This window comes from Elgaria multicarinata, chromosome 21 (genome assembly GCF_023053635.1).
Source record: "Elgaria multicarinata webbii isolate HBS135686 ecotype San Diego chromosome 21, rElgMul1.1.pri, whole genome shotgun sequence".
NCBI classification, from domain to species: domain Eukaryota; kingdom Metazoa; phylum Chordata; class Lepidosauria; order Squamata; family Anguidae; genus Elgaria; species Elgaria multicarinata.
The window spans coordinates 2,097,372-2,114,064 of record NC_086191.1 but is presented as its reverse complement, the minus strand read 5'-3'; the positions used below and the strand labels follow the sequence as shown (position 1 = coordinate 2,114,064).

The following is a 16,693-nucleotide window of genomic DNA, read 5'->3' as shown; positions in this document are numbered from 1 at the left end:
AGAGGTCTGTATTCTGTGGGGGCTCTGTTCTTTGAGGTCCCTAGGGCACCATGAGACAGGAGGGAAATCATGTTCCCTACCGTCACTTTTCTGTCCCACAATAGGAATGGGCAGCTTTCGCTTTCTTCACATGGGGAAGAAAGAGGAAGCAAACAACGTGCAGATGGCCCATTCCGTGGGCGTTTTTATCCTGCAGCTTCTCCTGCACCCAGCAGGAAATGACGGCACGTTTCACTACAGCCAAAAAAGTCGGATTCTCTGGGTCTTTTTTTGCGATGAGAAAATGAGCAGGAGGCAGACGGCGTTGTGAAAAGAACCCGCCAAAATCCGTGAGCGCCCAGAAATGAGCGTGCTGTAAAACGCGCATCTGATGACGCTTCTAATCCAGCACTGCTGGAAAGTTGATGTCGCTAACAAAATCATTCTCCTAAGCCTTGGAAACAGATGGAAGACGGGGATCATAGAGGACCATCCCAGTCAAATGGTCACTTCCCACCACCAAACCGGCTAATGACAGTGGGATGTGTTTTTTCACTCAGTAATTCCCGTCTCCCCAGGAAAATACTCTGGTAACCAACTGGTGGTGGTAGGGTGGCCAGATGCAAAACAGGACAAAGGACTCCTGCACCATTACTAGTTGCATAAAAGAGGAGACTCCGTGCCCTTGCCATGCAGGGGACACCTGCTGAAATGCCCCTTCGACACAACTATTAAAGCTCCCAGGCTGCAGTCCTCTTTTGGATCTGGTTCTGCTAAGAGGTGGAGGGGATCATAGAATTCTGCATTGAGCAGGGGGTTGGACTCAATGGCCTTGTAGGCCCCTTCCAGCTCTGCTATTCTATGATTCTATGATTCTATGAATCGTTGAACTGGAAGGGGCCATCAAGTCCAACCCCCTGCTCAGTGCAGGAATCCACCTTCAACCATTTGTGACAGGTGGCTGTCCAGCTGCCTCTTGAAGGCCTCTAGTGTGGGAGAGCCCACAACCTCCCTAGGGAACTGATTCCATTGTCGTACTGCTCTAACAGTCAGGAAGTTTTCCTGATGTCCAGCCGGAATCTGGCTTCCTTTAACTTGAGCCCGTTATTCCGTGTCCTGCACTCTGGGAGGTTCGAGAAGAGATCCTGGCCCTCCTCTGTGTGACAACCTTTGAAGGACTTGAAGAGTGCAGTCATGTCTCCCCTCAGCCTTGTCTTCTCCAGGTTAAACATGCCCAGTTCTTTCAGTCTCTCCTCACAGGCCTTTGTTTCCAGACCCCTGTCCATCCTTTAGAGCTGACTGAAACCTGGAACGGATTCACTGCCCAGGTGAAGCCGTTCACCAGCCATCCAGCCTTATTTATTTATTTATTTATTTATTGCATTTTTTTACTGCCCAATAGCTGAAGCTCTCTGAGCAGTTCACAAAAAATATTGGTTGGCTGAGCCAGAACAATATGATTTATGCATTACATCATCCTAAGAGCTTCTCGACATGAGCAATTTATTGCATGCTCATGACTGGCCACTCACTGAAGTTTGAGGGTCATGTATATGATGCCATCAACCCCCAGGGCGTCTCCCACGCCTTCCCCCTCTAATCTCGCTTTTTAAAAAAACACGACTGAGATAATGAAGTATTTAAAATAATTGCTGGATTAATTCCACCAATAGACGGCGCACTTTCATTGAACTTTATGAAACATTGGCCAGAGAGGAAGTTTTCAATTACAAATCATGTGGTCACTGTCGCTCATCATCTAAAGAGCCTGTAGTGAACACAAAAGACCTGAACCAATAATAAACCTTGGTACGGTTGCTTTTTTTTTTTTCCCTTAATGCAGAGACGCTGTAAATGTTGAGTGCATGATATCTTTGCTTCTGGCCCTTTTGTTACAGTAAACACCACTCTGAGTTCCCCTCTGTATAAAGGATTGTCTGTTCTGTAATGAAATTCTGCAGAGAGAAAACTGTTGTCCTTCCGTAGGGACAAAACCCGCAAGGTTCAGAGGACAGTTTGTGATGATAATAACCCTAGGAAAACAGTGATCAAATGTGTAAGTTACCAGAGGAATAGAATGTTAGTCTGTAGCAGCAGCACTGACAAAGAGTCTTGTGGCACCTGAAAGTCTAACACATTTGCTATGCCCTAAGCTTTCATGGAATAGAGTCTTGTCCATGAAAAAAAAAACCTTACATCCTAATAAATTTGTTATGCTTTAAGTTTAGGCCATCGGACTCTTTAATGGGTAATTTGTTCATTCGTTTTTTTGTTCATTTTCATTCTCTCTCTCTCTCTCTCTCTCTCTCTCTCTCTCAATCCCCTCAGCTTGGTAGCTGCTGCCCTCTGGTGGATTTGTGTCATAAAAGTGTAACTCATGCTAGGGTGGCCGCATGCAAAAGGGGATAGCAGGACTCATGCAGATTTCATAGTTGTGCATACAGGGAAATTCCTGTCTCCGCACAACTGGTAAATCTGCAGGAGTCCTGGGCAGGATCTACACTTCTGCTTTATAACAGTTTATAACAGTATTGACACCTGTTGGGGCCCAGGACACAGTCCATATACTGCTTTCAAACCATTTTCAAAGTGTCATTTCCTCCTTGGCCCTGCTGTCCTCTTTTGTACCTGGCCACCCTGCAAGCAGAGGGAAGGAAAAGGTCTGGAGATAGAACGGACCGCATCTCTGCACAGTTACAAGGCTGCAATATCGTTGCACTGCATTTATTTACTCCCCTTCCGGTGGCGTTATTTTACCCAGCCTCCTTCCTGCAGGGCCGTGGAGGAGAGAGCAGGGAGGCTGCGTTGTAACTTCACCTGGGAGAGTGAGTGACCTGGAAGTGGGAACAGCAGGGCGGGGGTAGGGGGGGAGTTTATGGGGAAAGGATTATGGGAACCACAACAGGAAACTTTCTCTGGCTATCTTGCCAGGGCCACGGAAAACTCTGGCTCCTCACTACATCAGAGCGGTGTGATTCAATCTGACTGCCAGTTGAGACACTATCTCAAGATAAAGCCGGGGTAGTCCGTGCGTTTCTCTGGTGGTGGCTCATCAGCAGCGTTATTGACTTGGTTGGTCTTTAGTGAACCCCGAAAGGAGCTGGTGACGGGAGGGAAGAGGCCGTGAGATGACCAAGATGAGGGAGAGGGAATATCAGGTGTCTGAACAGGATGTCGTTGGGCCAGTGAGCCGGGTAGCGAAGACTCAACCGCTTGCCACGTTTGATCCATCGGGGGATGAATTCCTGGGGACGGCGCAGATGTGGAACACACCTGAGGAGAGAATAGGAAAGCCGTGAACCGAGATGGTCAGATGGCAGGATAGAGGGACAATGACCCCAGACCCATAGACTGAAACTTGGGTCGTTCTCCTGGGTAAGGTGGGGAAGGAACCTCTAGGATCCATCAGAGATGATTAGCACTGGGAGGCCATAGGGCCATGGAGACCCCCGTCTGGGTGCTCTGCACCTGGGAAATAGAGGGCAAGGGTGGTTTTGATTCAAGGACTGACCAGGTACCTGCAGAGATGGTGAGAATGACTGCGATCCAGCCCAGAATGTAGGACCAGGAGAAACGCCACTCGGCGTAGCGCTTTCCGTAGAAGTTCACCGTCACTCCTGTGTACACCGCTATGCCCAGCAAGGCAAAGAGACCTGGGGTGAGATTAGGAGGGAGCAGAGTGAGGGATACCAGAAGCTCCAATAGCCCCTGTTTATCAGAAACCATCCCTGGGTTATTCAGTGAGCAGAAAGTGGAACTGTTGAAGATGGATCTGGGGGGGTATTGGAAGCAGAGGCACCACAGGACGATTTTTAGGAGGCAATCCTACGCACCTTTAGACAGAAAAAGGTCCTACAACTCCCAGCATAGCTGGCTGGAGAATGCTGAGAGTTGTGGGACCTTTTCCTGTCTAAAGGTGCATAGGATTGCATCTTTAAGAACCCTTCTTGGTCTACCTACAGGTCGTCGCTGCTGCTGTTCACCTTGGAGGTACCACTGCTCAGTAGTAAATTCATCACTTGCAAGATTTATGCTAGCTCTCAAGAAAGCAGACACAAATCCATATGGCATTCCAGAGAGCGTCGGCTATTGGGCGGTATACAAATGCAATAAAAACAAACAAATAAATGGATTGTCCAGGTCTTCCTATGCAGTGGATAAAATGTTTCTGTTCTGGATTGCGAGCAGACATTTTTCACGTTATCCTGCATATTATATCTTACCTGAGCATTATGCTGGTAACCTTGCAGATTAAATAATTAAAGAGAAATGAACGGAAAGGTTGCTAGCCATCAGAAAGAAACACTGCAGGTAAGATGGCCCCGGTCGTGAACGCCAACGGTTTTTAGCTAGATTTGTGGCGGATTTTTCTCATATCCTCTAATATTTAATAGGGATAAACGCCAAGTTCTACATTTAGGAAATAGAAACCAAAGGCACAGTTACAAGATGGGGGATACTTGGCTCAGCAATACTACAAACGAGAAGGATCTTGGAATTGTTGTAGATCACAAGCTGAATAGGAGCCAACAGTGTGATATGGCTGCAAGAAAGGCAAATGCTATTTTGGGCTTCGTTAATAGAAGTAGAGCTTCCAAATCACGTGAGGTACTGGTTCCTCTCTATTCGGCCCTGGTTAGGCCTCATCTAGAGTATTGCATCCAGTTCTGGGCTCCACAATTGAGGAAGGACGCAGACAAGTTGGAGCGTGTTCAGAGGAGGGCAACCAGGATGATCAGGGGTCTGGAGGGTGGATTCCTGCATTGAGCAGGGGACTCGATGGCCTTGTAAGCCCCTTCCAACTCTGCTATTCTATGATTCTATGATTTTACAAGACGTGGTATTTATATGCTGACATGTATTTTTGTTATGACACAGGAAAAGTTAACTGCAATCCTATGGATGTTCACAGAAGTCAGCCCAGCTATGTTCAGTGGGGCTTCTCCCTGGTTTAGGGTGACCCTATGAAAAAGAGGACAGGACTCCTGTATCTTTAACAGTTGTATTGAAAAGGAAATTTAAGCAAGTGTCATTTGTATATATGGGGAACCTGGTGAAATTCCCTCTTCATCACACCAGTTAAAGCTGCAGGTGCCCTGCCCTCTTTTAAATCTGGTCACTCTAGTATAGCTCCTGCAGCTTTAACTGCTGTGATGAAGAGGGAATTTCACCAGGTTCCCCATATATACAAAGGACACCTGCTGAACTTCCCTTTTCTATGTAACTGTTAAAGATACAGGAGCCCTGTCCTCCTTTTCATATGGTCACCCTACCCTGGTTAGTGTGTTTTAAGATTGCAACCCTCATTAAATTTTTCGGCTGCTAGCCCTCAAGAGCCTGAGGCAGAGACAAATGAAGCAATGCATATGAATGCGTCAGTCAGCCCAACGTGGATCAGGAATCCTGAGAAGCCCATGCTAGAAACTCCCCCAACCTGGAGCTCTCTTTCCAAGCTGCTAAGAAGGATGTGGGAGAAATGCCCAGTTTTGTACTTTCAAACAGCTAAACGAACTGAAATCCAGTTCCCCTTTGAAATTCACACTTGTCCAAATTTTGCAATTGAGTTCTCCAATTAAAAAAATGCATGCAAAAATGCATTATATTTAAAAGATTGCTTGCAAAAAATGTGCATATTAGGAAAAACGCATGTGCTAAAATTTATTATGTATTTGCATGCAAACTTTTTTTAAAAAAGAACACACCTCAATGTTTTGGACGAACCAAACTTACGACTGGAGAAATTCTCAACGTTCAAGATGAACTGACCTTATGGCAGGGGGAAAGGAAACTTGAGAGAAACGGAAACGGATGGATTCAGGTGCTTACCTGCGACCAGGAGTGTGATGCCCGCAGAGCGCGTGCGGGTGGAGCGGGCGCTGCTGTTGGAGTAGGCAGTCAGCCCCATGACGATCCCAGCCAAGGAGGAGAGAATGGAGAGCAGCATGAAGGCCCGAGTGGCGTCCCAGAAGGCTGTGCAGGGAGCAAGACGCTGTGAGGAGGCCCAGCCTGGAGAACTGGGCTGGGTCAAAGAAGGTGGGGGCTATAGGGGAACTCTTGCTCTCCAGACAAAATGGACTGGAGGTTCAGGGTTAGGGTTTCCTCCTTCCCACGGTCTCCAGGGAAGGAATAAAATCTCAGGCTAAAGGTCAGGTCACCCTATGGAAAGGAGGACAGGGCTCTTGCATCTTTAACAGTTGCATAGAAAAGGGAATTTCAGCAGGTGTCATTTGTATATATGGAGAACCTGATGAAATTCCGTCTTCATCACAACTGTTAAAGCTGCAGGAGTCCTGCCCTCTTGACCAGATACAAAAGAGGGCAGGGCACCTGCAGCTTTAACAGTTGTGATGAAGAGGGAATTTCACCAGGTTCTCCATATATACAAATGACACCTGCTGAAGTTCCCATTTCTATGCAACTGCAAAAGATACAACAGTTAAAGCTGCAGGAGCCCTGTCCTCTTTAGCTAGAGTGACTAGATATTAAGCATATCATCAAGGAATTAAGCGTTTGTTCAAGAAACACACAGAATGTACCAGCGTTTCAAAATATATCTGAGCAATATGTTATCTGTTTCTGTTTGTTGAAGGAAGAAACGTGATCTTGACTTTTAAATCAATGGAAGTCAAGTGGCTGCAGAGTAATTGATAGAAGGCAGGCAAGGAAAAGTTGCCCATTTTACAGATGGCGCGCAGCAAATGACGTGTTGTTTTCTAAATATTTCTATTGTTTTCTATTAAATTAAGAGAACTAAAAGATTAAATGTTGAGCCCCCAGGATGATAATAACTAAGTAGACTTGATCTGGGCCCTCCCTGAATTCTACCCCTGGCACCATAGAATCATAGAATAGCAGAGTTGGAAGGGGCCTACAAGGCCATCAAGTCCAACCCCCTGCTCAATGCAGGAATCCACCCGAAAGCACCCCTGACAGATGGTTGTCTAGCTGCCTCTTGAAGGCCTCTAGTGTGGGAGAGCCCACCACCTCCCTAGGTCACTGGTTCCATTGTCGTACTGCTCTAACAGTCAGGACGTTTTTCCTGATGTCCAGCTGAAATCCGGCTTCCTTTAACTTGAGCCCGTTGTTCTGTGTCCTGCACACTGGGAGGATCGAGAAGAGATCCTGGCCCTCCTCTGTGGGACAACCTTTCAAGGATTTGAAGAGGGCTCTCATGTCTCCCCTCCATCTTCTCTTCTCCACTCTTTACTCAAGCTCCTCCGCTCACCTGCCAGGTGCCACCTTCTAGGCTCCACCCCTACCATCTCAGGCTCCACCCACTGGCCTGCTAGGTACCGCCCCACAGTTCTCAGGCTCCACCTCCTGCATCTCAAGGGCTGAGTGTGCTACTGGATTCAGAAAATGCCAAAGAGGATCCTGTTCTGAGAAGATGGCGACAATATTTTTATACGAAAGCATTTCTCAAAATTGTTGCATTTATTAGACGGCTTGTTACTGATAGCCAATTTGCTTTCTTCATGGTGAGCCACCTAAGATCTTTTGAACTGCCAGATTATAACGTTTACATACATGTAATAAATTGCTCTTGATATTTTTATTTGCCCACAGAGGGATTGTATATATATATATATTGCTGATTTCTTTTAAAATGGCTTTGTCTGGATTGGAATCTGTGAGTGTACCTTATCTGTTTTGCAGATGGTCTTATTCTACTTTGCAAAACCTAAAAGAGAGACACATTCTTTAATGGGGGGAAATGCCATATGTTTTAAAATAAAGAAACAAACAAAAAAATCACAGGAGGGAAGCCAACTACTTCTAATATCATGTGCTCTCATTCAGGAGTGGAGAAGTTGACATGTTCCAGTGGTCCGTATGCTCTGGGTCCCTTGTAACTCATTGCCCTAGCTTAACTTGGTTCATGGTTTAATTTGTTTTTAACTGTGCATATTTATTGTTTTATACTGTATGCTTTTATATGTACACCGCTCTGAGATCTTAATGATATAGGGCGGGATATAAATGTTTTAAATAAATAAATAATTTTGGGGGAGATGGTGAGGTGTCTTATAAAACGTTGCTTGTGCAAATGAACATGCATCAGAGTCTGAGATCTCAGATGGATCCCCAAAAGATAAATCTCTGAGTGGGTGACATCTTGATTCCTGCATGTAACGTAATTGCAGAAATCAAGAGGTCATACCAGGACAGCTGCCTGTCGCCCCATAACTGTCTGTCTGTCCGTATAGCAAATGTTGTTGAATGTACTTGAATCGCAGCTCTTAAGAAATCGCCTCCACCTTTGGAAGTGAGGGTGGTCACGAGGAATCAGTGGGGCAGCCAGGGCCCAAAATCCAGGGTCCCACATCCCAAAAGACCACCCAGAGAGCTAAAACGACCTCAATGCACCACTGCGAGGAACGCTGTCTTCTCCATCACGGCATCACGGCTGTGGGATGCCCTCTTTCTCTCTTTCTCTGTCAGGCCTCAGGTCTTTTTTAGAAAGGACCCAAAACACTCGCGTGTGTTTTCTCCTCTTGCTTTTACTTCAATTTGCTATTGCAATTTCATCTGATTTTTGGCACTGATTGTTCTATGCATTGTATTTTAATGGTTTAATTGATTCCTGCATGGAGCAGGGGGTGGGACTTGATGGCCTTGTGGGCCCCTTCCAACTCTACTATGATTCTATGGTTCGTTGTACTTTGATTGTTTATTGCCTTGAGAACTTTTGGGATTTGGGAGAGGTGGAGACCTAAAGGCAATAACTAAATAAGTCTATTTAAAAGGTCAACTGGCATGCCAAAAGAGTTACATGTCTTCAGCCCTAAGGTACCCCCTTACCGAGGGTGATGGTATGGGGGTGGCATTTGCTTCCCACGCAAAACCGCCAGAGCCCTTGGTTGCTCAGGTTGCCCGAGTAGCGGTACTGCATCCAGAAGTCCGTCGCTGTGGCAACGATGAGGAGGACCAGGCCGGAGACTGCACACAAGAGTCCCCCTCCCATTAAGGTGAACATCACTGACCACTCACTGGTCTGGGGCTCAGGAGGGGGTCCCTCCTCCTGCAGAAGGCCCAGAGGGGAAGGATACGCCTGGGGAGGGAGGGAGGGAGGAAGAGAAAAGTTAGCACCAGGATTTAAATCTACAAGAACAAAAAGGCTGAATTCTGAGGGCTGTGTAAATTATACACGCCAAACCCATTTCCAGCTCTTGATATCTATCTATATCCAGATTCTGATTTGGATTCAAAGAATTGCGTGTCTCTTACGCAGGAGTAACCAACCATTGGGGGCATGTTTGGATTTTATTTATTTTTTAGAATGTCATGGGCAGTCTCACAAAATGGCTACCACAGTGGTAGCCATGGCTAGGGTGACCATATTTGGGAAACCAAAAAAGAGGACACCTAGTGTGTGTGTGGGAAAGCAGCTTTGTGAGTCCTGCAGAAAGTACGTGATTCCCCCGCCACTTTAAAGAACCCGATTGGAGTGGAGGAGGGGAAAGGATTTCATTCTGCACCACCACCATCCACTCCAATTGGGGCCTTTTCTATAATGTCCACGCATGACCCACTTTCCCCTTTAAGACCTCAATTGGAGCTCGGGGTGAGGGGAATGATGTGCCTCAAGAAAGCATGTCATTCCCTCCTGCCATGCTAATGGCAGCCTTAAAGGGGAAGGTGTGTCGTTCCACGACATTATTGAAAATTATAGAAAATCCCCCCTGACACCATGGAAAGAACAAAAACCAGGACAAATCTGGGCAAATCCTGACAGTTGGTCACCCTAGCCATGGCCAATTGCAGAACACTCATTTCCCAGAAGGCAAACTGGTGGGCTTAAAAGAAAAGTAACAAGCCCAAGAACATGAGTCCAAGACCAAGGTAGGAGCTAAGTTCCGGGACACAAAACCATTCTTTGGAACCCAAACCAAGATGGCGCCGGGAGGCAGCCTTTCACTTTGAAGCATGCCAGTGTTTCAGTTTTAAAAATGTTTTGATCCTAAAAGAATCTTAAGAAATAAAATTAAAATGAGGAGGATCAGAAATCCTGGCAGGCACCCCTGAATTCCACAGGCACCACGCTGAAGATCCGAGCTTCTGAGAATTGACCAGGCATTGATTGAAGGATGTCTTCACGGGTATAAGAGCTAGAAACTTGCCATTTATTTTTAACAAAAGCCAAGTTTTTCTGGGAGCTGGTACCACATCCAGATCTTCCAGGCTTGAAAGCACAGAATGCATTCAGGGTGGGTTACTACTGCTCATGGGAGCAGATCCTTTGATTCTTCCTTGCCAGAACAGAAAGATCATTTCTAAGAAACTCTCAACAATGGAATTTGGAGAGGGGCAGCAGGTGTCCAGAAGCACCCTGTAGGAGCCCATGATTCTCATACAACCTCACACCCTAATCACAACACCGACGACTAGGGTAAGAATCGCCTTTTCCCTGCAGTTTGGGAATTGCATCTCCTGACAATATCTCAGTCACAGAAGCACAGCCCCCAAAGATGTGCAGAAATCTTGTACAAACTAGAAGATGCCCACAAACTGGACAGGGCATCCCTAGGCACGGGCATGTAAGGGTCAACTGGCCAGCAGTTGTATAAATATGTTTCCACTGCCACAAAAAAAAAACCCCAGTGTGGAAAGCCAAATCTAATCAGACAGAGGATTCTTTCGAACTAGCAACAGAGGTATGAAAGCGTTGCTTCCAGGCAGAGAGATTCCTAACACTACCAACTAGAAGGCCTTGCGCATCTGTTTTCCTCCTTAATGGATTTTCGGCTTTAAGGAAAAAGTCTGAAGGAATAGTGGGCAAACATGGGATGACTGTTCTTTTGCTGAGGAAACGTCACTGGCTGCCTGTTCACTACGGGATCTGGTTTACGATTCTAATATTCGTGCACAAAGCCCTAAACGACTTGGGACTGAAATACCTGAGGAGTGCCTTCTCCCTTGCCAACCTGCCTGCCTGGTCACTGACGTCATCTGAGGTCATGTTCCTGGTGGTTCCACATGGATCTATGGTCCCACTGGAGAAGAGCCTTCAGTGTGGTGGCCCCCTTCCCATGGAACTCCCTGCCTTTGGAGGTCAGGCAGGCACCAACATTGCATTGCTTCTGGCACCTCCTGAAAGCGTCGTTTTAGGAAGCTTTCCTTGAGTGACTGGCTGTAGTTTACCAGAATTTGAGTTTTATCAGAAGTCTGTTCTTTTAAAAAAATTAATATGGTGTTTTTATTCTTTTATCGTATCTGTTGTTTACTGCCCTGAAGTCTTTTGGATGTGGAGCAGTATATAAATATTGTAAATAATAAAAATACGAGTGGAAAACAACATCTGTCAGGGATGCTTGAAGGTGGATTCCTGCACTGGGCAGGGGGTTGGACTCGATGGCCTTGTAGGCCCCTTCCAACTCTGCTATTCTATGATTCTATGATCATCTGGACGCCCTGTAAAATTCCGTGCATGTGGCAGGGTGATGCCACCATAAAAAACCTCACCTAGAAGCACCCCAGAACTCTGAGCATGGAGCTCACTGATCTGAAGAGAGGTCCAGATTCAGTTTTACACACACTATAAGCTCTGGAGGGAAGCCGGATCAGGATTCTCAAGTGATCTTAATGAGTGGCTGAGATTTCATCCACCATAGGGATGTCGTGAACAAAGCAGAAGGAACTCAAGAGGGCGGGAGGGTCCGGGACCCATACATTTCTGCTAGACACCCCCCTTGGGACTGCCTGATGCACACAGAACGCACGGCCAGTTCATAGTTGCTCACTGCTCACACACAGAACTATTTTCAGGCCATTGTGAGAGCTGTACATTTTGCCACCATGACTGAGCTTTGGCAGTGAAAACAGTGCCCAGATCGAAGACGCAGAGAGCCCTGCTTCAAACCAAGCCTGATTCCAACTTACCTTCACTGTATATCTATTTTTTATTAAGTTTCCAATATATATATAAACAAACATTCAAAATGCAGCAAACTTTTTACAGCCAAAAATTATAGCAAAATTACTTTCTTTTCACATTTTACCTTTTATCTCCTTACCCTATTCGCTCCCCAAGCCCGGCCTGTCTCCCTTAGATTGCTCCATTTCTCTTTCTAGCATGGTATATCATTTTTCCTTATCTCTTCCATTTTATTTTATATTATTTTATAACACTGCTTCTTTTCAGGAGTCCCAGAGAGTCCTATAGGCTTCTGCCAGAGTTGTTCTATTCTTTTTATTTTTCTTCATATGTTCTATATATATTTTCCAATCCTTTTTAAAATTATCTTTTTGTTTTATTCCTCTTTGACATTGTAACTTCTGTGTCAATTTTTCACGGATTGCTATTTCCCAAATTTTCCTTTTCCACAAAGCTACTGTTAGCATCCTTTGCTGTCTTCCAGTTTTTTGCTATTAGTTGCCTTGCAGCTGTCAACATCTATCCGATTAGCGCTTTTTCTCCTAACTCTTTATTTTCTTTGACAAAGATATTCATTAAGGCCAGCTCTGGCATTTTATGTACTTTTTGATCAGTAATTTTTTCTATTTCTCTAAAGACTCCGTCCCAGAACTTCTTTACCTTCTCACATTCCCACCACATCTGAATTTGAGTTCCTTTATCCTCACATCCTCTCCAGCAGGAGGGTGACAAAGTCTTATTAATTTTTGCCAGCCTCACAGGTGTCCAATACCACTTCTGGACTATTCTTAATGCACCTTCTTTTATTCTTGTAGATGTTGTTTTAAAGGGGAATCTCCCCCAAATTTCCTCCCTTTCTTCATCCTCTATCTCCTTTCCTATATTTCTTTGCCATGTCTGTTTTATTGCCACGTTCTCCCTAATCTCTTGCTTTATTAAAATTTTATAGATTACCTTCAGCGTGCAAAGCTTGGATTGAGCATCCTCCAAGAAAGAAACCCAGTCTACTAGTCCAGGAGCTCGTGTTGTCCCTGTTAACTTTATTTTTCTTCCACTTGCTTTTTTCTCTCTCCCACGGACGCAGACGAAGAGCAAATGTGCTGAAAAGGGGGAACTTTTATAGAGTCGTTCCCTCGGCCACATTGTCTGAGAGATGACAAGGCTCACAATAGCATGGAAATATCTCGCACCCGCTGGTCGTCATCAAATGCACATCCCTCGCATGGTTTTGCTGATGCAGGATGGGGGGGGGACTTTGATCAAGGGGGCACGGGCTTTCTCTTGTGATGGGAATAAGCGAAACAGGCCTATCCAATGACCACTACTACCCCCCACCCTGCTCCATGACCCCAAGGGATCACTTACTGCATTGTTCAGGACAGCATTTCCCAAATCTGACGGCTGAGGGATGGTGTTTCCCTTCCCCGCTCCCTGAATTAAAATCAGAAGCACGCTGCACTCTTCAACCTGAATTTTAGAATGTGTAAAAAACTACCCACTTTCGGTGGAATCCTCCCATTTTGTCTCTGCTTGAGTCACTGTTCCGATGAGGAGGAGAAAAATACAGCACAGTGATTCATGCAGAGACACGGCAGGCAGCCTCTGCTAGGAGGTGTTATTCTGCTGCAGGCAAGCCTGTGAGAAGTGGATTAAGGAATGAATTTAAGGCACGTTAAAAGGTACTGCTCTGGCCCCGACACACTGATTTGAGCATTAGTGGTTTAGCATTTTCTCAGATTGGGACAGCGAGGAAGCATCCACTGGGCAGGGAACAGGTGAAACAGGAATTGGGCCGGGACAGGATAGAACCCGGAACCACCTATTGAATGGGAACAGACATACGCGCGCCTCAGTAAGTAAGAGAAAAGGGAACAAAGTAAAAGGAAGGAGGGAGAATGAACGGCATTTCCCCAATTTCCCCATGAGGCGCTAGTGAACCAGGCAGTGGTGTAGCAGAACCAGGGTGGCACGCAGGGACGCAGCTCCAGCACCTTTTTAGTAGCAGGGACTGTGATGTTATCTGCCACCCTCATCAGAATTCCTTCTTCCATCTGAGCTTAGCTGCCATCCTCACGGGGGTTGTCTTGATGGCACCAGATTGCCTCCGCGTTTAGGGCGCCCCCGTGCTTTCTCTGCTGAGGGGGTGGCGGTGGCTAATTCCGGCATAGAGGGACAGTGTGGGCTTTCCGGCAGCCATTCCGTTCACTGAGCCCGCACCCTGCCCTCTGCCCGGTGGATGGCGACCAATCAGCGGTCACCATCGCATCTGCCGTGACACTGGAGGGAGGTTAGACAGTGGATGTGCCGTATTCGCCTTGCTCCAGAGAAACAGCCGGGATAAGTCCCTGACTTTTTAAACTCGCAGCTTCGTGGGAAAGCCCGACAACAGCTGCTGCATCGTATAACCAACACAACGCCATCGCGCACCCACTGCAAGGCTTGCAAAGCGTCTAGGCAGCCCCACAGTAGCTCCGGGAAAATGGATTTTCCCAGCGGCCTTATATTTGTCCCTGTTGCAAGGCAAAGCATTTGGCCGTGGCTCAGTCTGGAATGGGCGAACGTGTAGTTGGCAGGAATAGGTATTATTAAAGATTTTAACCATTTTCAGTAGCGCCAGAGCTCGTCTCTCATTCATTATTGGTCTGGAATAGGCCATGAAGACCCATTTGCTTTCCAACAGACCCTCTCCCAGTGGAGATAAAAGAAATGGTTTGCTGATATGGCTCCACAGAGCTGCCTGAACGTTTGGACTCTCCTTGAGGGCGTGGCATCAGAGGACTGCCATTCAACATGGGCCACAACAGCAGCTCGTGGGGCAGCTCTCTGTGGCATGCTGAGTTCTAATCAGGCTAATGCACAACCTCCCACCTTCCCCCCAAAGTTCAGGATGTGAGAAACAGCACCCTGGTGCAATGTCAGTGTGCGTGGAGTGGCATTCCATGTTGCACTCCGAGTGAAGAAAGGCAACGCCTCCAGTTTTATGTCTCGGGCAACAAGTATTAGAAGGGCCGTTGCCTCCTTCCTGGAACCATCCGGCTGGATGCTGTTTGAAACTGGATGCTAGGCTAAATGGACCCATCAGGGGGTCTTCTGCTGATCGGGTAAATTGCTGGTGGACGAATCTATTGGCAGCTACCAAGCATGAGAGCTAAGAATGGAGCTTCTTTGTTCAGGGCAGGCTACCTTCTTGTACCAGGTGCTGGGCCGATGGCACGGCCAAAGGGAGGGGGGATGTTGCTGTTGTGCCCTGTTTATAGACCTATTGGTTCACCTGGCTGGCCACTGTTACAAACAGGGGACTGGCCTAGGTGGACTCTTAGGCTGCTTCTACACGAGTTATTTAGCGTGCGCTTGTGGTTGGTCACTCTTGGAAGTTTGTGGGTCATATACACGACACCATCATCTTCCAGAGCACCTCCCGCTCTTTGCAAGCTTTATCACTTTGCTTTTCATGGCAACGAAAACCCAGCATTTTTCTTCCTCCTCCTGCAATGAAACGCTTTAACTCTATAGTGTACTGACATCAAGGCGGATCGTCGCAAATAATGCAGCAGCGCCATCTAGTGGCTTCATAATGAAACATATAGACCTTGCCGAGGAAAAAGAAGGGGAAAAAAGGGGGAAAGTACCTGATCTAATCCCGCAAGCAATCCGGGATCAGAAGTTTCGATACAGTTGCAGGATTTTTGCCTGGTATGGAAATGCTCTTAGTATGATCTAGCAGGGGCTCTTTTTTCTTTTCTTATATAATGAACTAATGAATGGACCTGGCTTCTCATGAGTGCAAATCACCCCCTTAAGTAGATACAGCAAAAGCTGCAAGCAAATTTGTGCAGCCGTCAGAATTAGACACGTCATGCTGTCCGCACCTGAGTGAAGTTATTGGCACCATAGCCTCTGCCAGATGAAACCCTGTAACCCCTAAAGGGAGGGGTCTGTCCCTTCCATTCTCCTGAGCAGTTGCTGCCCCATAGCAGGAGAGGGGGCAGACCTATAACTTTGTGCCTTGGCCTACTAATCTCATAGAATCATAGAATAGCAGAGTTGGAAGGAGCCTACAAGGCCATTGAGTCCATCCCCCTGCTCAGTGCAGGAATCCACCCTAAAGCATCCCTGACAGATGGTGGCCCAGCTGCCTCTCGAAGGCCTCTAGTGTGGGAGAGCCCACCACCTCCCTAGGTCACTGGTTCCATTGTCGCACTGCTCTAACAGTCAGGAAGTTTTTCCTGATGTCCAGCCGGAATCTGGCTTCCTTTAACTGGAGCCCGTTATTCCGCGTCCTGCACTCTGGGAGGATCAAGAAGAGATCCTGGCCCTCCTCTGTATAACAACCTTTTAAGTATTTGAAGAGTGCTATCCTGTCTCCCCTCAATCTCCTCTGGCTTCTATCCGTATGGATGGCAAAGCTGTTCCTAATGGCTGAAGATGTCATTACACGTCTCAGCCACATATGCACTGGACACATTTAAATCCATTAAAATTCATTAATGCATTCTAAAAATTAAATATCCCCGAGGTGCACGCACCTAGCAGCCCCTAAGCATGAATGCCAATACTCAGGTGCTTAGGTTTCACAATCTTGGAGCTATGGGGGTGACGAGCAGGTAGAGATCCTCTGTTGTTATTATTATAGATTATGCACATGTAAAACAAGGATACACAACTGCATTTAAATTTATTCAAGGTGTGCAAATTGGAATTACTGGCAGCCCAAGTACAAAGGTTTGAAGTTGGGCGAGAGGTTTGCTTGCAACCTTACAACAGCTTCCACAAAACCCACATGTGGCTGCTGGTAAATAGCACGTAAGGTTGCCAGCTCCCACCCACCCCCGCCCCGCC

At 46.6% G+C, this 16,693-nt stretch overlaps 1 protein-coding gene across 1 annotated transcript; it reads right to left on the bottom strand.

Moving 5' to 3' along the window:
• Positions 1-3,184: 3,184 nt before the first annotated feature.
• Positions 3,185-8,956, bottom strand: LOC134412175 (lens fiber membrane intrinsic protein-like). The gene is made up of 4 exons (XM_063146002.1): positions 8,782-8,956; positions 5,806-5,949; positions 3,498-3,632; positions 3,185-3,252 (listed from the first exon to the last, which is right to left on the bottom strand). The coding sequence occupies exons 1-4, from the start codon at positions 8,954-8,956 to the stop codon at positions 3,185-3,187; spliced, it is 522 nt and encodes a 173-aa protein (XP_063002072.1).
• Positions 8,957-16,693: the final 7,737 nt, after the last annotated feature.